The sequence below is a fragment of the Cygnus atratus genome, chromosome 1 (assembly GCF_013377495.2).
Source record: "Cygnus atratus isolate AKBS03 ecotype Queensland, Australia chromosome 1, CAtr_DNAZoo_HiC_assembly, whole genome shotgun sequence".
Classification (NCBI taxonomy): Eukaryota; Metazoa; Chordata; class Aves; order Anseriformes; family Anatidae; genus Cygnus; species Cygnus atratus.
The window spans coordinates 94,017,629-94,039,894 of NC_066362.1; the positions used below are offsets into that span (position 1 = coordinate 94,017,629).

At 40.9% G+C, this 22,266-nt stretch overlaps 1 protein-coding gene across 2 annotated transcripts; it reads right to left on the minus strand.

Annotated features, from left to right (window-relative positions):
* Positions 1–2,005: 2,005 nt before the first annotated feature.
* Positions 2,006–22,237, minus strand: TTF2 (transcription termination factor 2). Of its 2 annotated transcripts, XM_035540536.2 has the most exons (23): positions 22,178–22,237; positions 21,964–22,075; positions 21,012–21,098; positions 20,192–20,258; positions 18,753–19,718; positions 17,906–18,032; positions 16,582–16,773; positions 16,200–16,357; positions 15,080–15,161; positions 14,679–14,792; positions 13,596–13,746; positions 12,834–12,939; positions 11,627–11,817; positions 10,618–10,771; positions 10,228–10,319; positions 9,595–9,677; positions 8,777–8,916; positions 7,818–7,988; positions 7,186–7,244; positions 6,011–6,164; positions 4,356–4,438; positions 3,379–3,453; positions 2,006–2,421 (listed from the first exon to the last, which is right to left on the minus strand). In XM_035540536.2, exons 1-23 carry the CDS (start codon positions 22,203–22,205, stop codon positions 2,280–2,282), a joined length of 3,534 nt encoding a protein of 1,177 aa, XP_035396429.1. In that variant the 5' UTR covers positions 22,206–22,237; the 3' UTR covers positions 2,006–2,279. The 2 variants fall into 2 exon arrangements, with proteins under 2 accessions (XP_035396429.1, XP_035396430.1); XM_035540537.2 differs by lacking the exons at positions 10,618–10,771; positions 11,627–11,817.
* Between the last annotated feature and the right edge of the window lie 29 nt (positions 22,238–22,266).

Below are 22,266 nucleotides of genomic sequence, written 5' to 3' on the forward strand. Positions count from 1 at the left end.
AAAAAGATTTCAGGAGTAAAGTAAGATACAACGGGAGACAGCTTTTTGACAGAGGGGTGGAAAAAAAAAAACTATCATTTTTTCCTCTTAATATTAGAAGTGTTAAAGCTGAATGCACTTTTTTCTGTGAAGAAACAAGGCCCTAGTAAGTTTTGTGTTGCAGCCAGATGTAAATATCCGGTTACATATGATCTACCATTATTTCCAGATAGGTTTGCTCAGTGCAAACCAGTCAACCAAAGCTCAGTTTCCTTCCCTCACCACATAATAAAATTCCTTTAAAACTTTACAAGCCAAAAACTTATTCTTCATTCATTTCTCTTAGTTGCATTCACTTGCCCTTTCAGAGAACAGTAAGTAACGGTATTTGCTAGACGTTCAGCTTCAGAACTTCCGTCAACTAAGCTGAATGTCAAGTAGACTCACTTCATATCTCATTGGGCTATTTAGGTTTCCCAAGAGAGGCTGAAGCCCTAGAAACTTCATATGAATAGAAAAATGCATTCATCCCAATGGTAATATTAACAGTTATGCTGCATTCAGACTACAATTAAGTTCAGCCAAAGGAAGATGCCCAAAATGAAGGGATGTGTACATGAAATTGATTTCTAAGTTGATTTCTAATTGATTCCTAAACTCTATTTAGTAATATACCTTAATAAGGGAAACCTGCTGTCACTCCAAGGAAAGGGATAGGAGCTCATATCAGAGTACACGTGAACTCCAAAGAAGAAACGATAACCCATGCTTTACTCATGTAAATTTCCAAACCAAAATAATTTTGGAAAATTAGTCCATGGCCTCCTGCTTCATTGAAATGAATAGATCATACTGTATGTTTTCCTGAAAATCAGTGGAGCAAGGCAAACAAGAAATGTGCCACAAAGCACGATTATGGTTAAAGTGCCCAAGTCTCATAGCCTTCTCAAAACTGCTCAAGGCACCACAGTTGAATTTACGGGGGCAGACAGCCAGACACACACAGAAACAAATGACTATTTTTGCGCCCATGAGCCCCTCTCTCTGTGCAATAAGTTGGAATAATCCCCCACTTGCACATCAAATCAAGGCAGGTAAAAGAAATGACTGACACAGCGTTATCATAGAAGAACAGTGTCCTGGTGGAATAACAGGAACCAAAGGTCGGCAAATAGAGCTCTCCTTCACTTGAGGGGATAACAAATACTTAGTCCGTGGCAAGTGACCATAAACATGAACCAAACTCATCAGCACTCCAACATTTCATGCTTTACCACTTAGCATTACAAATAACCTCTTCAAAGAGAACTTACAACAACTGTGCTAAATCCCAGAGAAATTGTGTAATTGATAGAAAACCAGAATACACAGTGGATATGGGTAAGGACGAAGAAGGGGGAGGTGGAAGCAGGGAATTTTCACTACTAATAAACAGTATTTGCCTAGAAACTTCACTCACCATCATGTCTTGCTTCTGATAGGAGAAAATGCAAACTGTTAATCAAGGATTTGCAACTCTACTCTTGCAACTCTACTATTAAAAAAAAAAAAAAAAAACTTCAACCAAAAAGCATGGGAGCATCTTTTAAGAACGAGTATGTTGAAATATTTGCACTGAGGAAACCTTACGCTATTTAACCATTGGAGGAAAAAATAATCAGGAATTCAGGTTCTTCTCTGTTTTATAAAGAACATAGCAGAGATTTGCTTCTCTGCTTGAAGAGGTATTTTAAGCAGGGTAAAGGAACTGCATCTTCACTTGGATATAAAGTTCTCCTGAGAAGCAAAAAAAAAAAAAATCCTATACATCCTTCTATTCCTTTTTGTTACTGACCAGTTTCTATCATCTTCTCTTGTGCTCAAAAGTTTTCCTGCTTCCTTCCTGCCAACCCAACTTTCTCATCCACCCTCTGATCATGCCTACCTCACACTTGTCTCTCGTTCTTGTTTCCCTTATGTCTGTTTGTCCTGTCCTGAGGAGGAAAGGAAGGTTTCTAACCAAAAAAACATACATAGGAATACAAGAAACAAGCAAATATCTGTTTTTAATATTTACTCAAAAGTGGTTTAAACAATAGCTTAATTTATAACTTTATTAGCTTTTGGATACACAATCTATTTTGTTTTGTATTAAACGAATTGCTAATGTTGGTAACCTTTTTGTCCTGAACAGTTACAAAACTGCAAAATGTATTATTTATTTAAAATAAATGACCATCTTGAAACAGCAGCCCTTTGCTGAAGTCTGCTCAATTATCTGTAGGTAAAAAATCACTTTCCATTTCTATTGCGGAGGATATTTAGATGCCAAAGAGAGTTTTGAGGTCAGCCAGGGTGAGCTTCGAGGTTTCCCCTTTGCCTGACAGCACCTGCTGGGCAAGCCCCTTCTTCCTGGTCTGGAGTTGCACAATCTTTTCTTCTACTGTTCCTTCACAGACAAACCTGGAAGTAAAAAGCCTTATCACCTCAACTGCTAGGAAGAAGTCACAGTTTATATAACACTGACAGTTCTCCAAGTAAATTTCCAACAGTTTGCCTCACTTAAATATTAACAGCCTATTAGGTGACTGACAAAATGGTTATTTTCCTTGGACAGGTACGTTCTCACATACAGATATTATCACGTTTCAAATAAAAGTCTAATGCACTTTAGGCCTCAACTTTGGCTATCTAAAGCAACAGTAATTTCATGATAAATTCCTGTAACAACTGTCTGATAACAGATTGCACCTATTATACTAGAAGTACTGTACACAAATGGCTATCTTGGATTTCAGGTGCTTTCAATTTGTGGATTTAGAGTAACTAAGCTAGCTCTTCAGTATTTAACATTACAGATGCTTTTCCTAAAGGCCAACCTTGCCACTTGCTACAAATACTCTATATTTTTACGTTACTTCTGTTAGAAAGGTCCAGGCTTGGGAAGCATGGTGGCTACCTCTGGAATGACAATGAAAAGTCAGTAAGCACTCAAAAGTGCTTATTCCTGTGAGATCCCCAACCATTCTACAATGCTTAGTTATCTCACCCCCGGGCAGCTCTAAATTGCTATACTTCATTCTCCAAGACAGATCTACTCAGGGAAGGTAGGGAAAAAGATGTGAATACTCCTAAGCAAAAGAGTTGTAAGACCATTTCTGCCCCAAGCTTTTTTTTTTTTTTAATTATTTATTATATAAACCACTATAACCACTAAGACCAAGAAGTTTGACATTTAATAGCCAGAAGAAACACGCCTCTTTCTGTATCAGCACTCAACCCACAATCCCACTATTAGATGTTGTGCCTAGCCTCAGGTAGGGCAACAAGCCCCAGACGAAGGTCATTTTACAAACTGAAGTGAGACAAGACAGTACATGAGCAGCTGTGGCTTCATTTACTGCTAAGGGAAGTCCTGACCTGTGTATCACAACATCCTTCTGCTGCCCCACTCGGTAAATGCGGTCACAAGCCTGGTCCTCGAGAGCAGGATTCCTACAAGAGAAGAAACAGCTCACGTAAACTCCTAGGCTATGTTCAGGAACAACTGAAATATCAATGCCTTTGTGCTCATCTCATCTGCCTGCCTCCAGGACATCCTGTTTTCTTCCTCCGTAGAACTACAAACTACCTCCCAAGCTACCTTAGGTTTACTAGCTTGATCACCAATATTCACTCCAACCATATTTCCTTTGCCCTGAGTAGTAGTCTGCTAAAAACACCATACAAAATCAGCTATCTAAATTAGACTACTGATCCATATAGACTTGTATGTCTGACCAATAGTTAACACTGCCAGAAAGCTGAGTAGCTGGTGAGCAAAGAGGAGAGTGAAGCAGGAAGGCAGTTACAGAGAGTAACTTTCATATTGTAGAAATATCTTCTTAATGCTGCTACTCAAGTGGCCAGTTTGTGTACTGAAGGACATTACTTTGCTTTGGAGGTTCCCATATGCAACCAGGAATTGAAAAAGAAAAAAACCCAAGCAATTCTGGCTGATGAGACAGCGTAAGTATCGGGAGTTTATATGCACTATTTTCATAGCCCTGTAAAACCCCAAGGTACACTAGCTATGCCTGATTACTGACAATTTTCAGCACAGTCCATTTGTTTCAAGACAAATTCCCTGTAGGCATTACTGTACCTTTTTTTTTTTTTTTTTTTAAAATTAGTGCATGAAATTAAGCCAGGGACTGCTAAGTCCCCCTTGAACTGACAAATATTTTGGAAGAAGGTTATAGTGAAAACACTTTTCTACAATTAATCATTAGCCCTTACTCTCCGCTAAACACTCAACTTCCTACTCAGTTACATCAGAAGTCACAGTACACATGGTGAGGAAGAAAGTAGCACACCCTACGTACTTCTTCAGAGACAGAAATTTTATTTCTCTTTACCAATGCATGTCAAGGAGAAAGAGGTGGTTTCCTCCTGTCAAGTTCAAGCCAACACCTCCAGCCAGCAATGAGACCAACATTACCTTCAAAGGACAAAAACAGAGTTAATTTAAGGAGCCTGTCTTATGTCACATTAATTTGAATTAAAGATCAGACCAAAGGATCTGTTTATCATATTTATATGTGTATTTTTATTACATGTTTGGACGTTTGCCAGATATTGCTTGAGGAGACACAGATGCCTGGACAACGAAGTTACAGTTCTAAGAGAGGCTAGCCTGCCCTCCCACATGTATTATCCAGAAATATTTTTACAGGCTAGAGGAAGGACTGGAAATTTCATTCTCTCTCCATGCCCCACTTAAATGACCAGGTGCTCTGTTGACACCCTCTTGCCAACAATGGCACCAAGTAGCACCAGCTGTGAATTAAGAATCACAGTTTCTTAAACACAGTCAATTGGACTGAAATGGCCTGCCACTTATTTACCTTTGATATCACATAACCTAGTACTAGAGAAAGATGAGTAGCCGGAAAGGGATTATGGCAGAAGATTCTTGTTCAGCAGGAAAAAAAACTCAGTTAAGGACAGAGACATTTGCAATATACATTTACTGCTCAATTTCATAGTATGTTAAAATGCTCATCTTGTTTAAGGACTCAGCTATTCATATAGCTTGCAGAAATCTTCCTTCGTTTAAGTTCAAAGGTAGAAAGAGAAAAAGATCTGTTTTGTGGATAGCAGCTTGTTTAAGATATCCAGAGAAGAAAATAAGCTAATGCACGACATACTCCCCCTTTCAGTCAGATCCATCCTCAAAGAAGACAGCCTGTCCTGCCTAGATCACAAGGATGTCAGTGTTCAAATGAAGGTGCACCATTATGAAAAGTGAATTTGGATTCAAACTTCTTCAGTCATTTGGCGAGTTTCGTTCCCTTGGCCAAAGTTCCAGACTAGAAACTATTTTCAAGAAGAGCCAAAACACTGTAGTTCATCAGTATTTAAAAAAAAAAAAAAAAAAAAAAGTACTCAAAGGTGGAAGAAATTTCAATGAGGTCACCTTATTTGGAAAGTATGACCTATCCCCCATCCTAATCGCAATCTTTCTATCCTTATATAAGGGTGAGATACGTTCTTGTTGATTTGTCTTCATTCACAGATTCAACTGCCATCCTCTCTTCTCAAAAAGATTACAGCCTGGCCAAACATACCTGATGTGCTGAGAAACAGCAAGAAAACCTTAGAGGTTCCTTGGCAAGCAGGGGAACTAAAGAAAGAGTTGCACTCTAATTGCACTTCCAATGCAGTGATGTGAGTTGGAAACAACCAACCTGTTCTGAGTGGAGCTAATCGGCCTCATACCTTACACATTACTCTCTGTAGCAAAAACATCTTTTGAAAAACACAGAAGATTTGGACAACCCTTGTACCAGCTCTGAAGCCAGATGATCTCAGTACAGAACACTTAACATCAAGAAGAGCTTGTCACAGCTGCTCCTGGTCATTGTAAGATATACATCTGTTTTTACAGCTACCCCCCTTTCCCTGTTGATCTTGACATCTAGATATCCAAACAAAAGTTGTTCCAGTAAATCAAATCATGAAGTCAGGTATCACAACTACTAGTAACTGTTTCGCTGCCCCAGTTCCATACCTGAGGCCCCTTCGGATTGCTATTGAACTCTTCTACCACATCCATTCTCTGTTTAGGATTGACAGAGCCATCCAGGACTGCATACTTCAGCCCTAATTGCTGGAGGTGCACAGCTACAACTTTCAACATGCTCGTCCACTGAGACACAACAACACTGGAGACAGAACAGGGAGGTTAGAACAAGCTCTGTGTGAATTTTAACAGTTTGGTTACTGCAGTGTCTCACCCCAGAGGAGACAATGACACAGGCCCCTTCCCCATTGCAAAATGGACACAGGAATTCCTTCTCAATTCAGAAATAGACTCACCTCTTGGTCTAGTGATACAACCTTCTGTTGAAAGGCTAATAACCTACAACCTTGAGACAAGGTAAGTCTGTCACTTTTGCCACTATTTTTGGATTTTGTGTTGCCACCCATCAATTTCAAGTTGTATTGTTTTCCACAAAATAAATCAGCAGGAACACCAAACTTGGATTTCCTGAAGTCTCACACTCCTCACATCCTTTCAATAAGCAGTTTGGAAGGTAGTAACTTGTTCAGTAACTTTTTGTTAGGTAACCAAATTAACGTTGGTGTTCCCAATCTTATGATAGGGATGCTTTTTGGAAGAGACTTTACCCTCCCTGCCCAACAATGGCACAGCTGTAACTACTTTGCAGCCACACACCTTTAAGTGCCTTCTACACTGTTTAACAAAAACAAGCAGAAACAGCTGCAACAGTGCAGTCTGGCATGAAGCAAAAGGAATACAAAGAGAACTTAAACAAGCGAGAACTGCAGGCTTTCAGCAACACCTAAGTCCTTAATAAATGTGTTCCAACCACTACTTTATTCTACATTTTTTTCTGGAGGCAGGGGAGCAGCAGGTCAGCACTGAGGACAAATGTTGCTCAGCATGACCAAGTCCTTTCAAATTCTGGTTTTGGTGAGTCCTCCTGGGCCTCAAAGCCTGAAATTCCTCACATACTCCCCTATATTTATGTTAATCTACTTCTCAACCTACCCTCTTACTTGTTCTTAGATTTTTCTCACAGTCAGCTTTTAAGTACTGCAGTACTGTCACCATTTCACTGTTCTGGAATTTTGTATTCAGTTGTTTTGAACTGTTTCTAACACTGTCAAAAGACACTTCTCTCAGTTACTAAGGCTAAATAAAAGTGCATGTATGCTAACCTCTTCTGAGATTCCGAGTGACTCCGAATAGTTTTCAGTTCAGCCAAGAGGTGTGCTATCTGCAAGAAAAAAAAAAGTCAGTCTGCTTGCTATCATAACCCAGCTCATGCTTGGCTATTCTTCACTGAAACAGAAAGTGATAAACAGGAAGTGACCAAAGTAACTCTTCAACTAAAACTTTTGTGCTCAGACTTTCAAGATACTTTAACAGCTGTTATTAAGAAATCAAGTCATACAAACACGTTTTACAGAGTACAATCTTTCCATAAGAAGCCAAGTTACTTCCACTTCTCCAGCTGACATCCCATTTTCTTTAGCTTTTCACAAACACTACACTCTCACACACATGACTTTCTGAACTTCTGTGGAACAAGTCAGTGTTCAAGATTTCTGGTTGGACTAGATGATTTTTGGAGGTCTTTTCCAACCTTAATGATTCTATGATTTTCACTGACGTTATGTCAGCACAGTCAGGTTCTCACAGCTTTATAAGCACCCATCAAACTTCTGATTCCACCTAAACTGCCAACTTAGCCCAATCTTCAACTGGCATGGCGTGACATTTCATTACCAATTTAAAAGGAAAAGTGCTGAAATCAAGCTTCTCAAGGGAGGTCAGAAAACCAAAATACCTTGGTGCTCTCCCTGGTGATTTCAAAGAGATCTGTTTTAAAAGCTGTACCATTGAGGTAAACTGTTGACTTGGAATCAGGATTCTGGAGCTCAGACAGGGTCAAAGCACTAAGTTGCTCTTCAATGGAGAGGGAGAGGCCTTCACTGGTCAAATTAGCTTGGTCCAGAGCCTGCAGGAAAGAAAGCAACATAATAAGGGATTACAGCTAAGCCTGAGACCAAATTCAGTACTGATCTAGGGTCTCTGCAATGTCTGCTGAGGTCAGTAGGTTTGAAAGAAGATATGCTACGCAATACGAAAACAGAACCATTAATAAACACTACTTCGTCAAGACCAACAGTCCCTTTATCCCCATACTCTGGCTCAGACAGCAGCTTTGTAGGGAAAGCCTACATCCATTTTCTGTTACATGGTCTCCTCAGAATCACCCAGTTGCATTCAACATTTGTAGGATTTAAAGACGTTTAATTTGTAGGATTAAACCCCTGCTTGTTTCCTTAGTATCTGGACTTATTCTACAGCTGCTTTATATGACAGAGAAACAAACTCCCAAACGATTAGTCTACTTAATGCAAGGCAACTTCAGTCAAAGCACTTACAGAGCTCAAGCACACACAAGCCACTGAACTAGGCTGTACTTGTGGACTTGTGCACTTTTCAAGACAAGATTAAGATCAAGACTTTTCCTCTTTTTTTTTTTTTTTATCTTTGCCATTAAAATTCTATTTATGTATTATTTGATCTGAAATAAAGCTGTTTCCAGAGCTTCCCACACAGGTCACTCTGGGGAACCCTTCAGTAGGGTGTATGCCCATCTACAAACCTTTTGGGCTATAAAATGCCTCAGTTCACACACCCCTAGATAAGTGATCCAGCAGTGTTAAGAAGTCCATTAACTTATACAAACACTTAAATAACCCCCTCCACACCACAACTATTACAATGCAATATAATTACCACTTTCAGTAAGGAGAGATGGCAGCAGCACTGACGGAGCCTCAACAGCATGGACAAGACATGGACAGTACTTGAAACTTGGAAGGCACTCTGTGAACTTGCTAGGAATTCCTTTTGACTGCCCCCAAAGTCTTGTGCAACTGTCAAGGAAAGGAAAACATCAAGAGCTCTTGGAGGCGTTTCCAAGCACTACCCAGCCACCCCCAGCAAGAGTTTCATCAATAAAAAAAAGAACCAACAGGCAAGCTAATACTTGATTTAACACAGGAACCCATCAGACCCCACTTTCAAAAAAAAACAAACACCACCACAAATAAAAGTATCATATACCTTATGCTAACACTGACACCTCTTCTCTGAGCAATTACACCTCTACTTCAGAAGGGGACCCAGGGAGGTTAAGAGATTTTCCCAGAACCACAGAAGTGGGAACCTACCTTTGGAATGCTGATTCAGTCTGTCTTCAGTCACTATGTACCATTATGAACAAACTTTGATAATCGTTTTGGCATCCCTTGAACCAACCATAGCTTCCTTTACTACCCACAGCAAACTGACGGACTGGCAGACTCAGATCCCTCAAAACTTAAACAGGAGCTCCCAAAATGTTAAACAGAAGGAAGTTTCACAGGTATAACTTCAACACTTCAAACCCAAAATCACTGTGGCAGAATTCTTCCTAACATCAAGGAAACAGCAAAACATTTGCCAAACAATTTCTAATTCCTGACCCCACATGGCCAGGTCTGGTCCTCCTCCTTAACTGAGTCACTTAGAGTCACTTCTGCAAATGTTTTCAAGGTAGGGTATGCGCAAACCTTTCTCAAATGGGTTACCCCCCGCATACTCTCTGCCCTCATGTTTCTGCTCTTGTCTCTTTAGGTAGGACTGCAGCGTTGACCTGAAAAAAAAGGCAAAGACTGGGATTTACAGCAAGAAACAAGGCAAGAGAAACTTGATCTTAACAAGCAAGCTGATGATGCATTAAGGTAAGGAAAGTTTCATTAATCATTTAGTATGTTTCTCTTACTCCATTAGCCTACATTCCTCAAGTCACACTGAGTTCTGTTTAGTAAGATCAAAGGAAATATCCATTTTGGAAAACATAAGGGAAGTAAGTCTGATTATCATAATACCCCGAGTATAATAGGAGCCAGGGACCAGAGAAGCTGTGGATGCCCCATCCCTAGAAGTGCTCAAGGCCAGGCCGGATGGGGCTTTGGGCAACCTGGGCTGGTGGGAGGTGTCCCTGCCCATGGCAGTGGGGTGGAACTAGGTGTTTTTTGAGGTCCCTTCCAACCCAAATCATTCCACAATTCTATGTTTGATAAATAGTCAGAAAGGAAAAAAAATAACCTTTGTTCAAAAGGTCTTCTCACCTAAAGCAGCTTTACCTTTCTAATTTTTCAAGAAACAGAAACAAAATATCTCATCTCTTCTCATATTCATACCTGGATCTTGCAAAGAGCACATTGTACACAGACTGTTCATCTGCTGAAAGTTTTAACCGATGCAACTGCATACTACGCTGTGGCAGAGATACCTGAAGTAAAAATACACAGTATCAGTTGTATTTAGTGCAAAAATCTTACATGGCATCACAAACACCAGTGTTCAATACAATATTTAATATTATTTTCAAAGTCTTTAACGAAAAAATCATCTATGTTCAAAATTATTCATACTAATGTAATTATGACGTGACACAGATATCCACAGGCATTTACTCCTCCTCAAGAGGCTGCAGTAGACTGGAAAGCCCATCCATTAACAAACTCATGCATGTAAAGGACTAACTGGCTACTACAAGGAAAACGATGGGATGATTGTCTAGTTCTTACCAAGGGCTTTCCAGCTGAATCCAGCTGGTCTTTAGTTCTCCGTAATAGCAGGGTCCTCGTTAAGAGGCTTAGCCTATCTCCTCCCTTCTTAGTGTTGTTATCTACCTGGTACTTCCACACCTTGTATTCATCAAAGGGAGAGCAACGTAGAAACCTACGACAGGAGGCAAGGAAACATCATACCAAGGAAAGAGAAGTTCTTTGCTTTCTCCTGAGTGACCAGAACCAAATTCTTTGCTTTTCAAAACAAACCATCCTCAATTCAGCTAGGAGTAGTAAAACACTTCCAAGTTTAATGACAGCTAAACTTTTGCTCAAAAGTCTTACCATTACTAGCACAGTTAAAGCAACTTTCTGGTTCTGTATCCATCACTTCTTAGCTCATTAGGTCTCAAGCATCACTATCAAATAAAGGCCATCAAGAAGCACAGGCACTTACCAAAAAGCACATTCATATTTCAAAATCTCATACCTCTTATTTGAAAATTAATTTCAACTATACAAAAATTAATTTCAAATGCAAGTTCTCTCTTATTCTCCAACACCCTGCATTATCTTTTCCCCCCAGCATTGAGGAAACATAGAGTTTAACCTGTTTATCATTTTTTTAGAGAAGCTAGTTTTCCACTCTTTCCTTAAAAGCCCCAAGAGCATAATGCTCTCTTTAATAAGATCCTTCCAGGCAGCCCTAGTAGGAACAAGGCCTACTGCACAAAACTTCTGTTCATTAAAGTAAGTTTTGTAGTTATTCATCTTGGAAACATAGGAGATCTGAAGTAATTTTCCCTTTGTCCTACATAAAAGTAGAATAGCTGCAAACATGGTCAGGTTTGTTTAATGCCTCAGCCACAGCCTTTGCAGCCCAGTGCCTGTAGTGGTAATACAACTCGATCCACAATCCCTTGTATCGCTGAGACTGCTTGAACTTAAAAACAACTTCAGCACTTTGTCATTGAAGAATCACTGGGATAGGAAGCCCATCCATGTGCCTCACATGCCATCACCTCACCTCAGAAGAGAGTACATGTCCAATAAGTTGTTCTGTATTGGTGTCCCAGTGACAGCCCATCTGGCACCAGCTCTCAGCTTGCACACAGCTATGGAGGTTTGAACCTTTGGATTTTTAATATTGTGAGCTTCATCCAATATGACTCGAGCCCAATCTACCCTGAGCAGGGGGGAACAGGGAGATGACCCACTCTGTAAGAAAAGGCAGACTATTTATAACCCAGAGCAATTACCTCACCAGGCTCTCTGAAGAGCCACAGGCAAATATTTTTTCCAGAAAGAAGCCTTTTCCTTTCACTGGTCAGCAGTAATCTGAGCTCTTACTGTAACAGAAGAGATACTTCCAAAAAATCCTCTCTCCAAAGCTTCTAAGCCAAAGTTTACGTTTGCCAGCTCATGATACCATTTTCTAGTCTTTTGCCATTTTTCTTTCTTTTAATATTTTATCTCCTCTTCCTTCCCAAGAGGCATTCCGTATCAGTAACATTTTGCTAGGCTGTGACAAAGAAACATATAATTATTCTACTGGGGCATATCCTGTACTTGTAAATACAGGATCTCTCTACAGCTTTATAGGTGCCACCTTTAGGTTTCAGGATTTCAGAGGACTGTTTGCTTTAAGAACTACATCCGGATCTCCACACAGAGGTAGGAGGCAAAAATACCCAGCAAGGGACTTGTCTACACCACGTAACCAAGTTCATTAGCATTCAGCAATCATCTGACTGTTTTCACAGCCTAGCAAGTACACTGCTGTTCCTTCAAGAATACAGCGTGCAAGATGCCTCAGGGTCAATTCAAAGTGACTCAGAGTGTGACAGATTTCTGACAGTTTAAAGGGACGTGAGTGCTTCAAGCAGCAAACACCAAACAGTGTTCCTCAATGGTCTTGCCTCAAAGAAGGGTACAAGATTCATCACTGCACTCTTAAAAATATATTTAAATACATTTCAACTATATTCCACGTAGTGCATTCTGTATTCCTACAGAACTGATTTCTTGTATTTCTCTGTTTTCTTTCTGCACTTCGTAACACTTTCTCTCATCACTTTGTTTTTATTGTGCAACCTCAATAGGGTACTTATGGAAAAAATTTCTTCAGTCTACTGCTCACTGTAGCATAAGGTGCTCCTTCAAACAATAATGGCTCGTACCACCTCTGAACAAAAAGGTTAAAGCAATCCTTTATCAACAACACAGCTTCTCACCCCCACATCATGGTCCTCAGCAGGGACTTCCCCCTCCTCTTTGCTTGTGGGAACCTCCTTGGAGAGAAGGCTGTAAGTTGTGACAACAACATCATATTCAGAGAGCCTGCATAAAGGAAAAGAACTAATCAGGAGCAAGAACAAATGAGGAATTCAAAGCAGACAAGACGCACGCTCAAGGTTTAAGAGTTACATAGTTCTACAAGAGCTAAATGCAGAGTTTTACAGAAAACTGAACTTCATGGCAAGTCAAGCAGGAAGGACAGATTGTCCCCATTTTATGCATACTGAAAGTAGATGCAGTAAGCTCAAGAAGACGGTTAAAAGTCGGTGGTACACAATGCACACCACATGAGGTAAACACTACTCAGAATGCAGCACCTAGAAAAACTGCTCAGCATGGCCTGAAGTGGTGTGGAAAGCTTTTGGATCTACACATCTAGCTGATAAATATAACCACAAAGCATGAGCATGGAAGAAACTGCCACTGAATCTCTACAAGCAAGAGATGAGTTTCAGAAGATGTATGCTGTGTTACCAGGAGCAGCAATAGCCTGCACCAGAACAACCTGGCACTGGTACAGGTCATAAAGGTTTTATACATCCTGAGAGCAGACATCAGCCTGACATTCTATATCCTCCACATTTCCATCTTCATGTTCTTCCAGCATTCTACAGCCACTGATTTTCAACTCTTGACGTACAGTCTCTTGCTAAGTAGTGTTTTACTTTTCTTGGTCATGTTTACAGTTTAGCACTTACACCTCTGCATGTTTATCTCGATTTGGCCCATGGTACAAATAGACCCTCAGTTTTCCATAGCCCACATGTCTGTCAATCTCTTTCTTCCAGTGATGGATCAAGGATGCAGGACAAATGATTAAAGTGCTGTGTGCAGGGATAACAGTGGAATCTGGAGGAAAATATTGCAGGCAGGTTTTAGTGTTTTCACATTAGACTACAAAAATGAAATTTTGGATAGTTACAACAAGAAAATTTTCCTGTGAGCAGTATGTGAAGCAGCTACCTCCACTATGCACTCCTGGGGACTGTTAGTTTTGGGAGGAAAACAAAAAGCTCTGCTTAGACACTAAAGTGTCACTTGATATCCACTCAGAGTTACGCTATAAATCTGAGCAAATCATTTGGATAAACTGGAAGATTAGAAGACAGGAACTAACTTGAATCTTTTCTGAGAATACAATGCCAAATAAATGCTTCTTTTTTGTTGTTCTAGAAAACTGAAATGTCACCATTTTGAACTATGTTTAAACAATAACAACAAAACAAAACAAGAACCAAACACATTGTCAGTCAACTTGGCAAAACAGGAAAAAGCAGACCAAACATGAGGATAGACACAGTGACAGGTTGTTGTTTCAACTATCTTTCTTAAAAAAACTCTAGCTCCTGTATCCATAGACAAGAAAAACAACCTTATGAGGGGATAACAATAAAATAAAATCACAGGGAGGTGAGGAATAATCAAAGTCCTTATGCTAAGAAAACTATGCAAGCATTCAACTTTTTTTCAAAACAGCATATGCAGTTTTTACCTGATTCAGGAAAATAGCCAATGAAAAATGCCCACACTACAGAAAGTAACGAGTTGTAAAATCCTACACACCCAGTGGAAGAACAAATACCACTGATCAAGAGAAAGGCTTTGCAAGGGAGTGCAGTAAACATTAATTCCAATGGAATTTTCCTACAGAAGGTAAGTAAAAATGGATAGAGATTGTTGAGGAGTCGTTAACCTCTATAACCTGTACCCACAATGCTTTAAATATTTAAAATGGAACCACATCATAATCTATGTATTGTATGACAGAAACAACTCTGTACCATTTTTGGATAGCCACATTTCTAGCTTGTTGTTTCTTTTCTCTGTCTTCAGCTGCTTCTGGGCCAGAATCAGAGCAATCATCGTTAGAGTCTTCCCCAAGCCCATGTCATCGGCTGGAAGAGAGACACGGAAGTTATCATGACCTGCAGAAATGAGCCTGCCTACGCTGAAGTAACTATCGCAACAGAAAACGCTCTGGACAATTGTGGAATCAAAAATATACATCAGGGTACAATTTAGTAAGGAATTAATAGCTATAATCAGTCAAAAGGCAAAGAAAAGCAAGCCCCATGGCATGCCTACAAAATAGCTAGTTTTTGGCCTCAGAATAAACTATTCACCAAGCTTTTGCTGCCACCTATCTGCCCCCCAAAATGTACTTTCCCATTCTGTTGCTTACCCAGAATTCCTCCACATGGCCTCTGACTCTCCCTCCAGAGCAGCCATGCCAGGGCTTGTTTCTGGTGCAGCAACAACGGAACCTGAGAGAGTGAGAAGTGGATTTGAAGGAAACATATTGCAAAGTTCAGACACTTCTGTTTTCTGTACCAAATTACACAGCTGAACTGTCCTACTACAATCCTACTAAAAGAAGTTTGCCTACTTTTCCCACATGGACAGGGACACCCAATAAAATCAGGAGATTAGCAGTACCATAGATCAGTCTGGGCAATGTTTTAGTCACAACACCATCCTAGACTCTCACAGCACTCTGAGGGCAAGTGAAGGCAGCTTTTTCAGGTGGAAAATCCACACAACCCTGCCATGCTCACAACAGGCATCACTGTCAAGCAGTGGGATTGAAAAGACTTCCTCTTTTCTCACAACGTTTAAAAGCCCTACAGACTCTGAAGAGGCAGGAAGGATGACTACATACCACCACTATACAATGTTTGATGACCTTCCCCAGCACTGAAAAAGTCCCAAGTGGATCTGACAAGTGATGCAACATACACACATCAATGCAACATCTTGTAGTGGCAGGTGCCTTGTGCAAAACCTCAGCTACAGATTCTGCACCACTGGACAGATCAAGAGCTGCTCTCTGGCAGATCAGAACTGACTACCATGGAGTCCATTGGGTTGCACGAACTTGATCATCTGCAAATACTTTTAAAACACTTTTTTATAGCTCACTGGGAGACCTATCAGAGAAAGGAACAATAGCAAGGTTCTCAGATAATCTGTTTCTCAACAGAAACCTGCCTCTGCTCTGCCCATCATATAGAAATGTTGGTGAATTAATTGTTTTGTCTTTGCAAAACAACTTCATTCAAGCACTAAATATTTAAAAGACTCCATGGCAAGAGGTATTAACATTGCTATTTGCGACCTACAGCAACTTCATGGATTGGAAGTAATTAGACTCTTTCTCCCAACAGGTGAAAACTGTGAAGTAATTTAAAGCATGAACGTAAAGGATGTGCTAGGGTATCACTCTGATGTTGCGCTTCATGATGAAGGTGACAAGACACCTCCGAAGTTCAGCAACGCAACATTCTCCATCCTTGCCAACTCACCTTCAATCCAGGGGGATCTTCAGCTACCGTCTGCTCTGTTGGACAGGATTCTAGAGATTTGTGAAGATGATTAATAGCATCACTTGTGGCACTGTGTACGGCCCTGAGTCGGTCTTCTGTCATTCTTCCGCCATACAGATTCTGTACACCAGAGTTCACTGAAAAGATACAGTATTGTGTGCGCGATGTTTACAAAGCTACCTCCCCCAAGGAGATGTAGCATCTCAGAGATTGATCTCAGTGGCTACAGATGCCCAGGGGACAGTATGCAGCTCAAAATAACAAAAAAAGTTTAGTACTGTCACATATCCACAAGCTGCAGGTTTCTGTCAGACCTAGTCTTCCCCAATATTTTTTTAATGAACAGGCTTTCCATACTTACTTCCAAAACCGTGGCTGCAATATTCACTGGAGCCCAAAGCAGCAGCAGCAGAAGGGTGACTGTGCAAGCCTGAAGAGGTCCCAGCTTTATGATCCCTGAGAGGCAGTGGTGTTATCAGCTTTGTACCACCTGGTCTGCCAAATGGGTTAGGCAAAGGTTCCTCACAACAGCCACCGCTCGCACCATCCTCCCCTTAAGAAGAAAGGAATTCAGGGTGAAAAGGTTGCACAGCGGACCTTAGAGCCTTGCATTACAGCCCAAAGAAGGGCTTTCATTTAGCCTGATGGTCTGCTTGAAAAGGTTGTGTGGTCACAGTGATTTAACAGATGGGTGTTACCACATCGGCTGAGCCACCACAGTTGTTAACATGCACACAGTTAGCCTGCTCCTACTTGGCAGGCAATGCAGTTGAGCACAGGCCTCAATGTATAGCTTATACCAACACGGTAAACTCCGCAACTGTGACTAGATTAACACATACACAAGGACAGTTGTGCACACCATTTCCAGTGTCCCACTGTTCCTGCTAAAGACATCTTTCTTGACAATTATTTGATCAGGAAAAACGATCAAAACATCATCCAAGAACAAATGGGCCAAGAACTCTGAGCTGTTCCCTCCCTCCTGCAAAAGTCTCTCTTGCTTAAAACCAGATCTGGAATAAGGCATCAGGACTGCTTGCTGTGTGGCGGCCCACGAGGGGCTGTTTTCTTGCTAAACACCTTCAGTTTCCAGAGCTGTCAAACTAGACCCTTTCATCAACACAACTGATACTATGATCACAAAGCAACTCTGCTGTTAAGGTGATGGTGCAGGCAGCTCAACACAATGCCTCTCTGCCCCATCCAATTGATACTAGTTAACAGAATTCAGAAATCACGTTACAGGAATGGCGCACTGGAAGTTGCTTATCTTGTATATGCTAACTTACGCACTCAGACAGAGCAGCGGATAGAGACTTTCTGCATAAGCAGCATGGTTCCATACTGCAACAAAGTGGAATTTAACCCTTCACTGGCAAGTTCTCAGAGGAACACCTGCCTCAGTCATGCAGCCAAAACTGGGAAAAGAACTAGTCCTGATGATGGGAGGAGCCTCTTGGGAAGTCACCACCCTTCAGAGGAAGTGCTTGAGTTGCTCCATCCATTTTCCTTCCCTTCTTTCACAACTAACACATTTTTTAATCTTCAATGAATCTCAACAGACAAACTTTATACAAGTCACAAACCGTATACAAAGGTACGCTATCTTCCCCACAATACTAAAAACCATAGAGAAACAAAACATTTTGCAAAGTTCTGGTTAAAAAAAAAAAAAGCCTTACCTTTTTCAGCAGTATCTGTTGTTGAAATGTTAAGAGCACTCAGTGCAGCTTCCAAATCCTGCACTTGCTTTAATAACCGTTGCCCTTTATCTGGCAGTACTTGGATGTTCACTGTAGCCAATGTATTCTGCAAAACAACAACAACAACAGAATCCAAAAGCTGAATGTGCTTTACCAAGCTTTCTGCCAAGAGGAGAACAATCAAGGAGTCAAGAGTTTAAAAACACTAATCTTATACCACGGTAATTCATATTTTAATACAGTTCTACAATCTCCAAAAAACTTTTAAGTACCGTTTAATGCAATTAAATAGTCTTTTAGCAGAAAATAAATTAATCATTAGTATACTTTAGAAAAGATAAAAGGATGCAGGCTCCCTCCCACCATTTTATGAAACGGGATGATCAGGTATTCAAGAGACTCAGACAATCTTAACATCTCTCAAAGCACCTGAAGTCCAAACTACTTGCACGTTTCTATACAGACAGCTTGTTTATTTAATCTTAGTGTGAGCTTTTGTGGCTAGATCACTCTTTCTATGCAAGCTCATGAGAAACAAATAGTCACATTACTTAAAAAGGTTAAGCTTGTTGCACAGTTTTACATCTTCCACAAATTAAGTACAAGGCAGACACATCAATCATCTCATAAGTGGGTTAAAACAACTAGCATGTGCCTACACTTAATTCCCTCCCTTTGTCCCACCCTTCCAAACACTCTAAGTATTTCAGCAGTTCTGTTGTCAGGAAATACTCTGTTCTGATTGCTGTCACGAGTGAGCGAAGTCACTCTGAACAGAGAATGAAACAAAACAAAACAAAAAGGAATAATAGGTGCAATGAGTCACCTTCTTCTGCCTCAGCTGGACTTCAAGATGGTTGCGAAGAGCCTTAGAATCCTGGTGTCCTTCCATGTGAAGCGATGCTGCAGCTCCTGGCAAAGATGTCTCCTGCATACTCTTGCCTGATGCTCCTGCAAGAACCTCTCTTGGTTGCAAAGCCTCAACTGATTTCTCAGGTTCATTTTTACCTGATGAGGAATAAACAAGTACTACTTCATGACTGGCAGGAACTTCATCAGCAGGCTGTTCCAGCCCTGGCCTGATCTGTGTCTTAGATGCTGCTGCATCTCCTCCTTGCTTCAGGAGAGCATGTTGTGATGCTACTTGCGGTACTATTGAGGAAATTGCATTTTCTTTAGACAGTGGTTTCATCTCTCCATTCTTCCCAATGTATTCTTTCTGTGTGGTTTCTTTATCCCCACAGCTTTTTAAACTTTCCTCTCCGAGCTGTTCTTTCTCTGGAAGCTTGGTACTTGTACTTTGCTTTCCAAGACCTACTGGCAAGAGTTCTGATCTCCCACTTGGCTCTTTCTCCACATATTCAGGTGATTTCTTGGATTCCTTACCACTTCCTCCATGGTTCACTTCATCCCGATAAGTATTTTTCCCTTTCCAAGCCTCAGGAAGAGTAAGTTTAGATTCAGACACTGTGCTTTCCTTAAGTTCTGGATCACTACTATTTCCCTTGGATTGTTTCTTCTCAGTTTTCAGCCCTTCTAGATGTTCCCTCTCCGTGGAAGAATCAGAGGTTGACTTCTTTTCTTCATGCGACACCACCACACTATCTTTCTCCACGTCGACTCCTTTTCCTTTACTTTCCTCTCCATTGCCTTGCTTAATTTGTTTCCAGGCTGACTGTTCACAATTCTTGTCTATCACTTTGAATGGATTTCTTTGGCCACTGGGATTGAAGAGAGGTACTTTCTTGGGCTGTGATTGTAAGTTTTTGGACACTTTGGTAGCTTTTGGGTCCTGCAATATACACAAGTAAGTGCTAACATTAATTATTAAAACCTGCTAACTATACACACAACACAATCATCTTAAGCAAGACTTCGTTCTCCGTGAACATCATCTTCCCTATCATTTTAACGGGACCAGGATAAACACTTTCCAAGCAAAACAAAACTGCTCTTTTTCTCCTGCCTTTGCCATTCCCATGTTTTTTGGGAATCAAGTTCCAACATCACCATTCTTAAGATTATGGCTGGAAATCCAACCCAAGGGTGTTTTTTTGTTTGTTTGTTTTTCCCCAGACTGGATAACAGTGATTACTTCACACAATTTAGGAGTATGAAGTCACATTTGGAGGACAACAATCCAATATGCTTTTCAGCTAGAAAATACAAACTCTCCCACTACATAATCTCAGAGGTGACTATAGTAGACAGAATGAAGTTATGTTGAAATAACCTGATACTGCAATATAACTGAAACATTCATACCTGCCATGGGACACTTCCACACCATTTCTTCCCATTCAACTTACTGTTAACGCACCGGTAAAACAGCCTACAAAAGAATAAAGCAAGATTTGAACCGAAAGAGACAATAAAGGAACTCTAATCATTCTTTAAAAATTAGCTTGCACTGAAAACATCACAAAGATGACCACTTGATCTGCACTTTACATTCAGACTTCTGCATAGCAAAAACCATGAACATTGATTTTCTTATAATAAGCTTTGTTTTGTAATAACATATTTTTGTAATAAGCATTCTCTGGATTAAGATTCTTAGGGCTTGGGGCTTATGATTTTGTTTCAAATCTTGAAATGAAAGCTGAAGGTGTAGTGCTAAAAAATTGCTGACATAAAAGCAATATGTTCAGAGCCTCCAAAATCTCGCGATTTTTAGGCACGAGAAAATAGCTACTCTTAATATTTACACTACACAGGCCACTTAATCTTTAAATCATCCAAGGAACAGACTTTGGAGAACTTTTTAAAATCTGCAGTCAACAAGGACAGCTACAGGAACTTTATCTGAATTACAACTGCTGAACTTGATGCAATCATCACGAAACTTTGATGAACCCAACAACAGAGCTATATTCAATTCTTTTAAAAAGAAACATTAACTGATCACTCAGACTTGTACCACTGAATATCATCACTAATAAAAATAACAAACATTTAGAAACATACTAAGTAAAGGCCTCAAGGCTGGACAAAGTTTTTCAGTTCTGCAGGTCAGCCATTACCACACAATTCCAAATGTTCAAATCTATACAGCAAACCTTGGTTTCCAATTTGTGGAACTTACTGGTATTCATCTCTGTCCTGCTGCTGAACCAGGACTTGCAGTTCCACCATGTATCCCTCATGGATCAAGCAGAAAGAAGCAGGAATACTAAAAAGAGGAAAGGAAAAGAAAAAGGGGAAGAAAAAATAACACGAGCCAACAAAGGAAGAGCAACAGTGAAAATAATTATTTGGAACAAAATACTTGGAGAGTCTACTCAAAGACAATTTGGCAAAGAATACAAAAGTTTAGAACTGCTGACATAGCACATTTTCCTAAAACCAGTCATCCAGTGTTAATGCTTCCTCACTTAGTTTTCAGAACATAAGGAAAAGGACAACACTTTTATACAGGAACTATTGACAAACTCCTGTCTTTGAGGTATCCTCCTGCTGCTAGAATTCTCTGCATTGCCTCAAATCAGAAACTTGCCAAACTCTAGCAGCCAGAATCCGAAATGTAATTTAAAAATCTGTGACAGACTAGTTTTTAGGCTGTTTTCTCTACTAACAGAAAAGTTTACAAACTCAAGAATCCTGGGGCAGCTGGGGATACTATGTGATAATCTGATTCTTCTGTATGTTCCTTGTCCTAACATCTATTTATGCACAGATGAAAAACCTTAATTAGCACTCATCTAAAAGCAGATCTATGCAAAGAGACCTATAAACAAGACGGTTGATAAAATTAGAAGAGTAGAGAAACTAATTCTCTAACTACGTGGTCTGGTTTTGATGAGATTTTTGCTCTTTTCCACAAGGCCCGCTTCTCTTTGTAGAAGAGAGAGGGAGGTCAGAGAAGTGTTGTTATGGGAGTCCTGCCTATCTTTCACAGTGCCTGTTGCAACGATGTACTTAGCCCACTGACAGGACTCATAGGGACTACTGTGCGTGACCATTACGTGTCCCCGCCCGTTCCACCGCCACAAAGGACCACCAACCCACCTCCCCTACCCACGAGGCCCTGCACCTACGGCGCCGGGACGACGAAGCCGCAGGCGGCCGGGCCCCGCGCCCCGCACACGTAGAAGCTCTTCCCCTTGTTGGGGCCGTCGCGGACGCCGGTCTTCAGGAAGCAGAGGGAGCCTGCGGGGCGGGACGGGAGCGGCCATGGTCAGAGGGTGAGGGGCCGGGGCCCCTCCCAACGGCCCCCCCCCGGACCCCAACCGCCCCCCAGCCGCCGCTCACCGTGCTCCGCGCACTCAACCGCCTCCATGGCCGCCGCCGCACAAAGCAGCCAATGCCGGGGAGCCCCCTCGGAGGGCCCGCCCAGGGAG